This window comes from Amaranthus tricolor, chromosome 2, assembly GCF_026212465.1.
Source record: "Amaranthus tricolor cultivar Red isolate AtriRed21 chromosome 2, ASM2621246v1, whole genome shotgun sequence".
NCBI lineage: Eukaryota > Viridiplantae > Streptophyta > Magnoliopsida > Caryophyllales > Amaranthaceae > Amaranthus > Amaranthus tricolor.
The window spans coordinates 22,796,641-22,809,140 of NC_080048.1; the positions used below are offsets into that span (position 1 = coordinate 22,796,641).

Consider the following 12,500-nt stretch of genomic DNA (forward strand, 5'->3'; position numbering starts at 1 on the left):
TGCAAATTCTTCAAGTCAACTCATGGTAAGCCTTTATTTATCAATAATACATTATAATGTGATAACAATGTTACTTTTGGCTAGGAAAGTTGATGATTTTTTCACAAAAATATCTTACTTTTTGTTTTAGGTTGCATTGCAAGATAATAATGATCCACCAACTTCTACGAATCCTTTTGAACCTATAAGTGACTGTAATATCGTACCTTCTTTAAGTGAACACTTATATGTAAGTTTATTTATGACGATAATAATACATTTGGTGTTAATTTGTGTTGGAAATGTATTACTTTATGTTGAAAACGTGTTACTTTCTGTTGAAAACAATATTACTGGTATTGTGTTTCAGGGTACACCTAGTCATAATCTTAATCGTAAATTGTTCATCCCTCATTGTGAGAAAAATCTGATACCGGTATTGCATTTGACTTTTGATTCATTAGAAGAAGGGGTGAAATTCTACGAAACATATGCTAAGGCTTGTGGTTTTGACATTAGATCAGGGACTGAAAAAGTCTATAAAGGTGTTGTTACATCTAAATACTATTTGTGTAATAAACAAGGGATGAGGGAAGAGAAATTAGGTGCATTGAGAAGAAGGCTTGTAACTCGTGAAGATTGTTATGCAAAAATTGTTTTTCAAAGGACTAAAGAGGGTAAATATTGGGTTTTTAAGTTTATTGAAGCTCATAGCCACATTCTTACCTCATCTATTTCTAGGCAACATTTAAAAGGGCCATCTAGTTTAAACATTGGACAAAAAAGATACATTATGAACAATTTGAACTTGAATAAAGGTCCAATAAGTTCATATAGGATGTGGAAAGAACAAGTAGGACGTTATTTGAAAGTAGGTGCTTCACTTGTTAACTTTAAAAACCTTACATATTGAAAAGGTGGACAACAGATACTAGCAAAACACTTGTCTATGTAATGATGGCACATTATTGGATGGTAATAATGCTATGGAACCTAGAAAAGGTGTTTTAGGAGATGTTTGGAATGAGGTGCATCGATGCATTAGTTTGGCAGAAGATGATGAGGATGATTTGGTTGAACTTTTGCAGAAAATGAAGTTGTATTCAGCTGAGCTATTAGCAAAAAATAATCGTGGGGTTGAGAAGACAAAACGTCAAGAGTTAGAAAAGTTTGTGGGTTGTGAAGCTCCTAAACCAATTACAATTCAAAACCCTAAACAATCTTTAAACAAAGGCAAGAGGAAAGAAAAAGATCCAAAACAAAAGGATACTGAAGATGAAGAGGAGCAAAGTGTGACCAAAAGACAATGTAAAACTTGTGGCAAAGTTGCAGGTCACAATAGTCGTACGTGTCCACATAAGAAAAAGTAAGTAAGTACAATATGATATAAAAGTGTTACTTTCTGTTGGTACTTTCTTTGATAAATATTGAATTTTATGTTGGTACTTTCTTTGATAAATAGTGATACTTTCATTATTAAACGTTTCTGTTTTCCACATATAGACATTTAACATAAATATTTTGTTCACTAAATCTTGCAGGTGACTTGTTTATGAAATACAGTGGTAAATGATTGAATCCCTGATTCAGAAGAACAATTATATTTGGAGTTGTGTAGCAGTTGCAGAGTGTAAACTAATTTCTGATTGATTCTCTAGAGAAATAGTCTAATCATTAGTATTAGTAGTATGTAGATTACTTTCTGTTTATTTTAACATTAGTAGGTTGTATTCTATGAAGTGGATAATTGCCTTTAGACTAATTTTTGTTTATTTTAACATTGTAATTGTTAGAATTAGTTATATGTAGACTAATTTATTTTTAATGTCATTATCATTTAATTTATCACAAATATTTTGTTGAAATCATCACAGTTTTTGTTGAAATCATCACGATTTTATGTGGAAAGCATCACACTTATAAAATAAATGGTAGTGTATCATGTATTGTATTAACACAGATTTGATTCAGAAAGCATCAAAGTGTTTTGTAAAAAGCAGCAAAGTTTGAAGTAGAAAGCATCATACAAACAAAACATCACAGTTTTATAACAATGTTTTGTTGAATCATCACAGTTTTGTGTTGAAAGCATAAAGGTTCTATGTTGAAAGCATCACACATGGAATCAAAACAAACTCAAATTTTCTTTTTTCCTCTCTTCTTGGCAGTCAACTTCGGTGCTGGTGAAGGTGTTTTCTCAAGATCTGATATTCCCAGGTCAAACCTTGGTAAGTCGATGTCGGCTGTTCGTTTTTTAACCACTCTTATCCTGTCCATAATCTCATCAATCTCCTCCATCACTTTTGGGTCTGAATATCATTGTGATAGTGTTGGAGAGTTTGATGATTGTCCGACATCTTGTGCATGATTGCCTTTTGCCTTTAACTTCAACAGTTTTGAAAGATGATGTTGAGTAACAATTTTCATGTTCCTCTTCACCTTGCTAACTTCCTCCATAAGCTCCTTAATAAAAAGAATATAATAAGAAAAAACAGTTTTATTTAAACTTCTTACAAAAAATTTATATGAAATGTGTTACTTTATAGACAAAAAATTGCTACTTTATATTTTAAAATGTGCTACTGGTTGTTTTCATAAATAATTAAATGTTAAAAATAATATTACTTACATCATCAGTTGTATCATGAATTTGTTCAGAAAATGCCAACAAGCCATCGGGAATAGGAATTCTGAGATACATTCCATTATCATCTAGCTCCACCTCATCATCATGCAATTTCTTTCTTAATTTCTTTGAAATTGGGTATGTGTCTTTATTGAAATCATCCAATCCAAAGGATCTAGCCTTCAACTCAAGTTGTGCCCTTTTTTTCAAAGTCTCATAAGTCCAATGTTTGATTAAGGGCAACCTTGATGATGGAAAATACCTAGAGAGCTAACTCGATGGTAAAAGCAAATTTCTAATATAGCTAGACATGAAGGAATATTTTTCAAAATTTTTGTTTGGCATCTCTCCAAGCCACTTCTAAACCTATCAAACACTAAACCACACCAGTTAAGACTTTTTATCTCATTAACATCAACCAATGGTTTAAGCATACTAAGATCAACAATTCAGTTCGTATTGGGAGCCAAAAATGTAATCAAAGCATACATGACAAAGAACCTTTTCAAATCATCGCATCCATCAATTAACTCCAACAACATTTTGGAAAGTAGTTGTTCAGCAGATATATCTTTAGCCCCAACACAATCTAGTTTTGTAGCCATGCCTCAAATAAATCATACTCAGATATATCTTCACTTGAATTAGTTCATTTAATAACATCATTAACAGTTAACGGCAAGCCAAAAATATCGCAGACATCATACTCAGTTATAGTGTACTTGCAGTTTTGATTGACTATGAAAACTGAAGTACTGACATCATATTGGTTGATAAAGTACTTAGCCATACCATGATAAGACATCTTAATTCTCAACAGAAGCAATCCTTCAAAACCAATTTCTTTCACAACTCTCCTTTGTTTATCATTCAATTTATCACACAAACAAACGATTTGAGAAGGAGATGAGAGCATATGAAGTTGACCTTCTCTCCTGTAACCCATCAAAATTGTATAAACAAAGCATCACATTGAAGTATCACAATTTTATGTAGAAAGCATCACATTGAAGTATCAAAATTTTATGCAAAAGCATCTACGTCTATAACTTACTTCTTTTTTGGAATTGTTGTAGAAGAAACAATTTGTACTCTTTCTCGTTTAGTTATTGGTAATGGAGGTTCTTCTTCCATTCCCACATTTACGTTCACTTCTGGCACATTCTCTTCATGGTCCTTATTGTATTCTCCTCTTGCAGCAGCAACTACTTGAACTCTAAAAAAACAAATGAAGTATCATGGTTCTGATAGACATCACAACTTTTTATAAAAGCATCACATTTCTATAAATAAAGCATCACATTTCTATAAATAAAGCATCACATTTTTATTGAACAACTTGCTTTTTCTTTTTTGAAGCAATAGTTTTTATTCTTTTCCCTTTTGTTTTTGGCAAAGGTTGTTCCTCTTCCATTTCATGATTTTCTTCTCCTTTATCTTGCTCATTATCTTCTTCTCTTGCAGTAGTGACTACTTCTACGCTGAAAGCATCACAATTTTTCATATAACCCATCACATTGTATTAAGAAAGCATCACATTTAAAAACAAACTTACTTTTTCTTTTTTGAAGCAACAGTTTTTTTTGTTTTCCCATTTGTTTTCGGCAAAGGTTGTTCCTCTTCATGATTTTCTTCTCCTTTATCTTGCTCATTATCTTCTACTCTCGTAGTAGCAGCTACTTCAACACTGAAGCATCACAATTTTATGAATACAGCATCACGTTTTATAAAGAAAGCAACATTTTATCTTGATTTTCCCTCTTGTTAAACAAGACTTACCTTTTCTTTTTTGAAGCAACAGTTTTTATTCTTTTCCCTCTTGTTTTGGGAAAATGTTGTTCCTGTTCCATATCTTGATTTTCTTCGCCTTTAACTTGTTCGGGTGAAAAACAAGCTTGTACATGAACCGTAAGAACCAATCAACCTGTTAAAAAATAATACTTTTTATTAAAAGGGCATAACACTTTTAAGCAAAAATGTATTACTTTTTTCTAAAATATATATTATTTTAAAACAAAGTATTAATTTTTTTGTCAAAAAGTAATAATTTTGTTTTAAAGTAGCATTTTTTTATGTAAAAGTAATATTTATTTTTTACTTTATCATTTTTTTTTTGTTTATTAATCTTTGAAAAGTAACACTTCTTTTTTAAAAATAACAATTTTTTAGTAAAAAGCAACACATTTTTGTCATTTTGTTTTGTATTTTTTACTTATAACTTTTTTGCTTATAAGGAACACCTTTTTAGTAAAAAATTATACTTTTTATCCGACTAATTAGTTCTCGTAATTCTCATATAACGATAGTTTAAATTAAGGACAAGATTAAATGGCATCTATACTTGAATATGGGGCAAATTATTTTATGGGAAAATAAGCTCAATTGCAAAATATGGGTGGGAGAGGCATGACTTTTTCTGTAACCTTCTTTCTCATTACAAACAAAAACTTCTTTCAATTGAATAGCCAGAATTAACGATGTAAAGATTTATGACTACCAGAAAACAACAGTAACTACCCCTTTGTCTCCCTTAGTTTACAAGCCAAACTATTGTATGCATCATTAATTTCATCTTCTGACATTTCAATCGTTTCATCACTGTCATAATTTAATGAATTGCTCGCTCTGTCAATAGACGAGCGATGTTTCCCTTTATCTGTGTTGCGGCCTTTAGAATTTGGCTCTCGGCTCATCTCATTAACACATGCTCCCTTAAGTTCCTCTTCATAAATCTTCTTACATGCAACAGCCTGCTGACGTAGATCATTCTTGGAAATTGTGGATGTTTCAGAACCTTCAATTTCTATCAATTCTTTAACCACGTGAGGGACCATGTCCCACTGTTCAGTCAATTGCTGCAAACCCTGAAAAACACCATATAAGAGAAGAAAAGCCGCTGTAAATTGTTAAACTTTCCACTTTTCATATAAGCCAGATGGAAGTCAACTTCAGTACTTATCCTCCGTCCATCCCAAAATATTCACTTGGAAGTCCAAAGAAGCAGAGGAAAGTTAAAAACTCAATTACAAAATTAAAAGCGAGTGAAGAAAGGAGAAAAGATAAAGGTAAGTTTGTTAGGATGATAAGTCAAAAGTGTGAAGATAAATATTATGGGACAAGTGCTTCGTTCCCATAGCAGGTACATACCTGCTCGTTGTCAAGCAAATTTATGGCATCTTGTAAACAAGTCAAGATCCCTTCGGCAGCTACATTCCTTATTTCACCTGGCTCAGGCTGAAAAAGATAATATTATCAGTTACCGAAAGATGATGATCGCTATCCCATCATTTTCAAAACTACACATAATTTCCTGTACTGTTCGCATGGAGTAATGAGATTTATACACAAGTATGCAGCGGAACAAGAACATAAGTATTCTTTTTGCTACTGTTTTTCCAAATCTTCTATCCTCCAACATATTTAATAACATGATTTGAGCTGGGAAAGGCTACAAGAGCTGTATAGTGCAAAACTAATTTGATGATGCATTGTCAAATTTTGCATTTCACTTTGTGTTCTAAAACAGGTGATTTGTAAATTGTAATTTGTATGAAGGAAAAAATCAGTTATTTCTCTTTATGGGATGTTGAGCATATAGACTAAAAAAAGCAATCCTGGCCACTATTAGAGAAGCTCAAGTTCATTATTTAAATCCAAGGTTATATTCCAAAATTCTAATGAACATATTATTAAAGTTTATAACCTTCATATCTCCAGACAGAAAAGAGCAAGCAGGAGGAAAGGTTAGAAAGAAAAGATGAAAACCAATGAAGCAAAGGTTATGGTGATTACACTAGACCTTACTGATACATTTACAGATCATAGTTTGGACGAACAGAGTTGCAAATCAATAAGACAAGTTGGTGAACAAGACAATGAAATCTGAAAAAAGAGTAATTTGTTAAGAACCATTCCGAAAATACTACTTGAACAATTTCTTTTTATTTGTTATTTTGATAGGCACTTCAATATCCTTAATTTCTAACTTTATCCACATGTACCCCAAATTCTTGATAGTATATGTAGAATGTAGTGCATGCCGAAGTGTAATGTGTATCTTTCTCCAAAAAAATGCAAACACGGAGAGAGATCAACTATACATAGCCCTATATTTAAAGGCTATTGCTGTTGGTTTCTGTCAAAATAATGGTAATGCTAAAGGGGTGGAACAGTAGTTGTACTTAGTTGTTCCACTAATTTGCCCTTATTTTCTGGTTTTTTGCTGCTACTTTCTTTCTAGAACTGCTATTGTGATATCACAATTTTGCAAGCCCGCAATTGACGAGTTCCGGGCATATGGGCGGAGGCACATTCATCACAATGGGGTCCAATTCAACCTCAATAGACTATCCTAAATCTTTAGAAATATATGTACTTGCTATGTATAACAACGAAAAACAAATGAGGCTGTTGAATTGAACCCACTTGACACATGGATCCAAAGCTAAAAGTAGTATATTGTGATTGTGCCATCTGTCAATAATTTTAAAAGTATAATAGGCTATGACTGGTTTGTGTTGGATAGCTTTTTTAGGCTAATATAGCTTACTAGTTTTCTATAGAAGATTTTGGTTTTGACTTAAATTTAAAATTCTAGTAAAACTACTACAATTTGACATTACCAGCTGTATACATTAACCTTATTTACGTAAGCAAATAATTAAGTCTTTTGGGAAGTACAAAAGAAGACGACTAAAGTAGTAGAAAGATTGTATATGTTGTGATGAAAAGATGAGTACAAGGTCTCTTTATAAGGAGTTGTAAGTGGCCTACTAATAATGTTGACTTTTAAAGAGTCACAACCTTTGGAAACATATAATAACTTTAACTCTTCATGTTCTTTATGAATCTGGACTTATACATCTACTTTAGTAATACCAAGAGTCTACAATGATACTAAAGGTCTCTAAACCTCGCTAAAAGTCTCATTAGCTAACAATCCTCTTCAAGACTTTTGGTCTTAATTCCAAGTAAGCCTCAGAGCTTCCCGTTTGGAAGCACTTAAGTGAAAATGTGTGCTAACTAATCTTCTCCATCACGCTTAACTAGTTTAGCTTCATTGTTATTCAGAGCTTTTCTGACAAAATGACACTTGAGATTAATATGCTTTCTCTTGCAATGAAAGATGGGATTATTGGCTAGGACTTTGTATAAGTCTTAATACATAACTTGCTCTTAGGTGAAGTTAGCTAGGACTTTGTATATAAGTCTTAATACATAACTTGTTGCAAACATAATATTTGGACTTGTTGCAGAAAGATAAAGTTGTCTATCATGCTTCGTAGATTCTTTCATCTACTTTCTCATTCTCGTCATCCTTGCATAACTTTTCATTTACTTGAAGTGGGGTTGTGACAAGATTGTTATTCTCTAGCATAAACTTCTTTAATAGACCTTCAGCATATTTCTATAGGCAATAGAAGATTTTCTCGGAAATTTGATCAACTTTAATTCTAAGAAAATGATTGAGAAGTCCATGATCTGTAATCTCAATCTCTTTGATCATTTCCCTCTTGAATTCTAAAATCAATTTTTGGATGTTACCTATGAAGATTTGGTGGTACACATACAAGGGAAAATTTAGAATATCTTCATTTGTATGAGTCGTCACATATAGAGTAGGCTCACAAAGACTTTTGTGCTAGTCTATGCCACTCGAACACAAAATTGTACCCAACTTTGTTTGTGCTAGTTCACGACAAGATAGGGTGTTTGTTGCCTTGTTTCTTTTTCCCGGATTGTAGACTATGGCGAATCATATCCTAACAACTTCATCATCCATTTTTGATGATTCACTACCACTTCTCTTTGCTCTAATAGCAATTTACGGTTGTGTTGATATGTTTTAACAAGAAACCTTCGTCCTATCAAGTATTGTCACCAATTGAGGATAGATTACACAATAGCCAATAACTCCTCATATATATTTTTAAGACTCGCCCTCTTCCCCAAAATTTTACTAAAGCAATTGGATGTTCCTCTAGCAAAAGAACTGATCTCACTCCCTGGGTCGACGCGTCTTTTTCAAGTACAAATGTCTTTGTGAAGTTTAGAAGTGATAGCACTGGTACAGTAGTCATAGCCACCTTAAGCGATTGGAATGCCTATTTTGCTACTGGATTCTTGTTAAATGAATCCTTCTTGAGTTGTTCGGTCACCCTCAAAGCAATCACCGCATACCCCTTAACAAACCATCGATAATAGCTCCTGAGACCCAAAAATCCTCTCAGGGGGTTGGCCAAGGAACCATTGCTTCTATCTTTTCTCCGTACACCTCTACTCCTTGGGAGGATATTATATGCCCAAGTACGCCACCCATGGGATACCGAACTCACATTTTTTCTCGTTAGCAAATAGCTTATGTTCCCTAAAGCTAAGCAATACATCATACAAATGCACCCTGTGACCTTCCTTCAATCAACTATACACCAAAAGTTCATCAAATTTACCAACACAAACTTCCTCAGAACTAGATGGAATATGTCGTTCATCAAGGCTTAGAATGTGGAAGGGGCGTTTGTGGCCGAATGGGATCACCAAGAATTCATATTGCCCCTCGTCAGCGCGGAAGGCGGTTTTGTGTATGTCTTGGGGGTGCATCCGGATTAGGTGATAACCTGATTCCGTGATAGGTATAGGGAACTTATCCGGTATTGTGGCTTTATTAAGGGCTCTATAGCCTACACAAGACTTCAGAACAAACTAATGAAAGGTTGAATGATGCCCCCCGTTAACATCTCTTTAACCATTCGATCTATCTCATTTTTCTGGAAATGTGGGTAATGACATGGTCGAACAGTGATTGGGTTGGTTTCGTCTTTTAGGATGATATGGTGGTCATGGCTTCTTGTAGGAGTAGGGATATTTGGGATGAGAATATGTTCGTGAAATTGAAATAGGGTGGATTGTAGAAAACGGGGTATGCGTGGGTGCGTGGTGTTGTTTCTTCTCTTTCTAGATCGGTACACTCTACCCATACTCCTCCTTCCTTCTTTACAATTTTCAACATACCTTTTAATGAAATCAACGATTTTCTCAAGCCTACTTATCCACATACTCGAATCTCCCGCCCTTCCTAATTGAATGTCATAGTCAGCATTTTCCAATTTGTTACTACCAATCCCAACTTCTCCATTGAACCCCAAGTATGAATTCTGAATTGCCTAATTCTAATACCAAGTCTTCTTCGATGTCCAACCCCAGCAAACTAACCAAGATGTGTCTACAAATGCCCTTCCCCAGAATTCCGTGACCATTCCCTTATACCACCCCAAAATTTTCATATTGCTCACATTCTATTCCCATTTTTTCCACTACCTTCGGGGACACGAAGTTATGGGTGACCCCAGGATCAATCATCAATATCACCTTTCTCCCTCTAAGGTTGCCAGCTAATTTCATTGTTTTAAAATTAGGATTGGTGATCCCTACAACCGAATTCAAAGAAATGTTCAAAGATCCTTCCTCCTCGATTCGTCTTCTTGCACGTTCTCTTCTCCGTCAGTAGCACATCCACCTTCGTCTACTTCTATCAACATAAAATTACACACAAGAGCTACACACTAGAAGCACTACATTTACCCTTAAAGTGATGTGCAACATAAAATTACCGAAAATGCATCAAAAAGTTACAAGATCTAGGAGGTTACAACTAACTATGAAGTATGAACCTACATGGAACTTACATTCTGACTAGTATGTTACAATCTCAATTGGAAGTTTCATCATCTATTAAGTCATGTAGGAGTTAATTAGCTCCCTTGGAAGTTACTTATAATGAAATAAGAAAATGGATATTAAAATTAGTTGTACAAGGGAAGTGGAAGTTGAGCAAAAGGTGGGCACGTCAAATGAAGACACAAAAAATATAAAACCATTGATGGTTACTCATACCGATTCATGTGAATGCTATGTAGTTTGCTTAAATTTTATTACTTTTCCTCCTTAAGGAAGCATTCAAAAATCAGAGTCCAACTCCCTCACAAAGAAGCTACAAAAATTCATGCTTTTCTCCAAAAGAAGTTACAGGTTGATGACAAAGTTGAATTCATCCCCTTTTGACGTGAGGAAATTTGTACAACTTCCTTTCGGAGGTTATTTGCAAAGGGGAAAAAGTGAGATGAAGTTATGCAAGTCAAATGCAAATTACACAAAAGTTGGGCAACTTCTTTACAAGAAGTTGTTTTTCACGAAGTCTTATCTTAGTTGGTTTCTTATAGTGGATGCTTTACCTTGTATTATAAGCACTTGTATTATTACATTAAAAGATAGAGAAGAATTATGCAGAAACATCATACTAACGATGTCTTGCCTTAAAATCTTGGATTAGGATTGAGGAATAGAGAGTCTCTATGCTTACTGAACTTGCAACTCACTTGTTTCTTCCTTGTGTTTTGTCATATAATTGAAGATACAAACCTTGTTATATGTCTATTCTAACTCAATTGTGGCCCGATCGTTTTGACACATCTAAAACAAAGGATGGAAAATGGATTATGCAATCTTTCCATCCTTCCTCTCTAAGATAGCCCCCTCAAATTTACTCCTTGAATTGCTCATCTAAAATTAAGATAAACGGAAAATCACAGTGTACCTTCTCTTTCTGACTTTCAAGCCATGTCAGGGTTTTGAGCAAATCATCAACTGCCCATTTTTTCACCTTGGAAACAGAGAATTTGTCTCTATGAAATTCAGATGTGTTGCCTCTTGATTCCTAAAACAACCAAACAGTAAAGTGGCAACTCACACCATCAGTTCAATTGTAACGCAAGCCTTCAAAAATATGGCCATTTAAACCAAGTAGCCAAGACATCAAATGCAGACTTACCTTTTGTGAACTGGAAACATCAGGTTGAAGTTCAGGTACCTTCACTCCTTGCCTGCGAGGTTTACTAGGTTGGGATGTTTCACAAGCTGCAAGCAAACAGAGAGTAAGTACCTCCAGAACTATAAAGGAGCATAAGGCCCTAGCTCATGAGCATGACAAAAAATCATAATTTTCTGTGAGAATTTGGAGAAAAAGAAAAAAGATTGGAGCTGCTTGTCTGAAAGTGGAACACATTAATTATTAGATGGCTTTTGGCAGATGATCTGATGAATCCCAAAATAAATACAAAATGGTTATGCAAACTCAATAAAAGCAAGAAATAGGGGAAAAAGATTTACACTTAAAGAAACCACGATCGGAACCCACTGAGGGTGGAAGCTGTTCCTGGCAAGGTTTAGTAGAGACTAGAGATGACGCATGAAACCCTAGAGAGCATCATACTCCCAATGTCTCTCTAAATTTGATACAAGTAGATAAGATTGATTTATGAATTTTAGTGGGAATATAAGACAAACAGTGAAATGGAAGCAATATGTGGATGAGATTTAAAGAGGGAGTGAGGATGTAGACAGGACAAAAAGAGATAATGTGGGATGGCTGTCAAATATACAAATAAAGCGAAATCGTAGGAAAAGCACAAACTAGAAAGTATAGAGCAATATTACTCCATTAGGCACCTATCTCTCTTGAGCAAATTTACTTTCAACCAGAATAGAAAACCATAATGCAAAAAAAAGGCATATCAGAACAGAGTAATAACTATATTATAGATCCACTGCCTCATTCTGTAAAAGGCTAGCACCACAGTTAAAGTTCTTGTCTATATATTGAACTTGCAAAGACAATTGAATGCCACAAAACTCAATCAAGTATTTTGAGCTTCCTGGCTCTAAGACCTCAATTCGCCACTAATTTCAAATTAACTACACTTTAACACATAGTCCGCATTCTCATTTATGTGCCAGCTATGAAGGGCCAGTAACTGAAAAAAAAAAAAAAGAGAATGATTCTTTACCTAGACCTAAAATAAGGAAATTATGATCATTTCTCAAGTTTTTCAAATTCTGT

The 12,500-nt window shown here is 34.2% G+C and overlaps 2 protein-coding genes across 4 annotated transcripts in view; both read right to left on the bottom strand.

Moving 5' to 3' along the window:
• Positions 1–1,985: 1,985 nt before the first annotated feature.
• Positions 1,986–4,523, bottom strand: LOC130806280 (uncharacterized). The gene is made up of 5 exons (XM_057671289.1): positions 4,385–4,523; positions 4,161–4,292; positions 3,929–4,086; positions 2,609–3,821; positions 1,986–2,442 (listed from the first exon to the last, which is right to left on the bottom strand). Exons 1-3 carry the CDS (start codon positions 4,453–4,455, stop codon positions 3,933–3,935), a joined length of 357 nt encoding a protein of 118 aa, XP_057527272.1. The 5' UTR covers positions 4,456–4,523; the 3' UTR covers positions 1,986–2,442; positions 2,609–3,821; positions 3,929–3,932.
• Positions 4,524–4,847: 324 nt separating this feature from the next.
• The window catches only part of LOC130805256 (DNA-repair protein XRCC1), a 13,238-nt gene continuing 5,585 nt past the window's right edge, over positions 4,848–12,500 (bottom strand). Inside the window, exons 6-9 of one of the 3 annotated variants that reach the window (XM_057669945.1) lie at positions 11,433–11,518; positions 11,199–11,318; positions 5,753–5,839; positions 4,848–5,469 (exon numbers count right to left, since the gene is read on the bottom strand). In XM_057669945.1, coding sequence (XP_057525928.1) covers positions 5,119–5,469; positions 5,753–5,839; positions 11,199–11,318; positions 11,433–11,518 — 644 coding nt within the window. In that variant the 3' untranslated portion in view covers positions 4,848–5,118. The remainder of the gene's footprint in view (positions 5,470–5,752; positions 5,840–11,198; positions 11,319–11,432; positions 11,519–12,500) is intronic. The other 2 variants (XM_057669947.1, XM_057669946.1) reach the window with 2 other exon arrangements.

Bases quoted from the DNA above. Each gene is read 5' to 3' on its own strand.
- LOC130806280 (XM_057671289.1), bottom strand. From the start codon at position 4,455: ATGGAACAGGAACAACATTTTCCCAAAACAAGAGGGAAAAGAATAAAA. The intron at 4,293-4,384 runs GTAAGTCTTGTT...GTGATGCTTCAG, and splicing joins GTTGCTTCAAAAAAGAAAAG to TGTTGAAGTAGCTGCTACTA. The intron at 4,087-4,160 runs GTAAGTTTGTTT...TGATGCTTTCAG, and splicing joins GTTGCTTCAAAAAAGAAAAA to CGTAGAAGTAGTCACTACTG.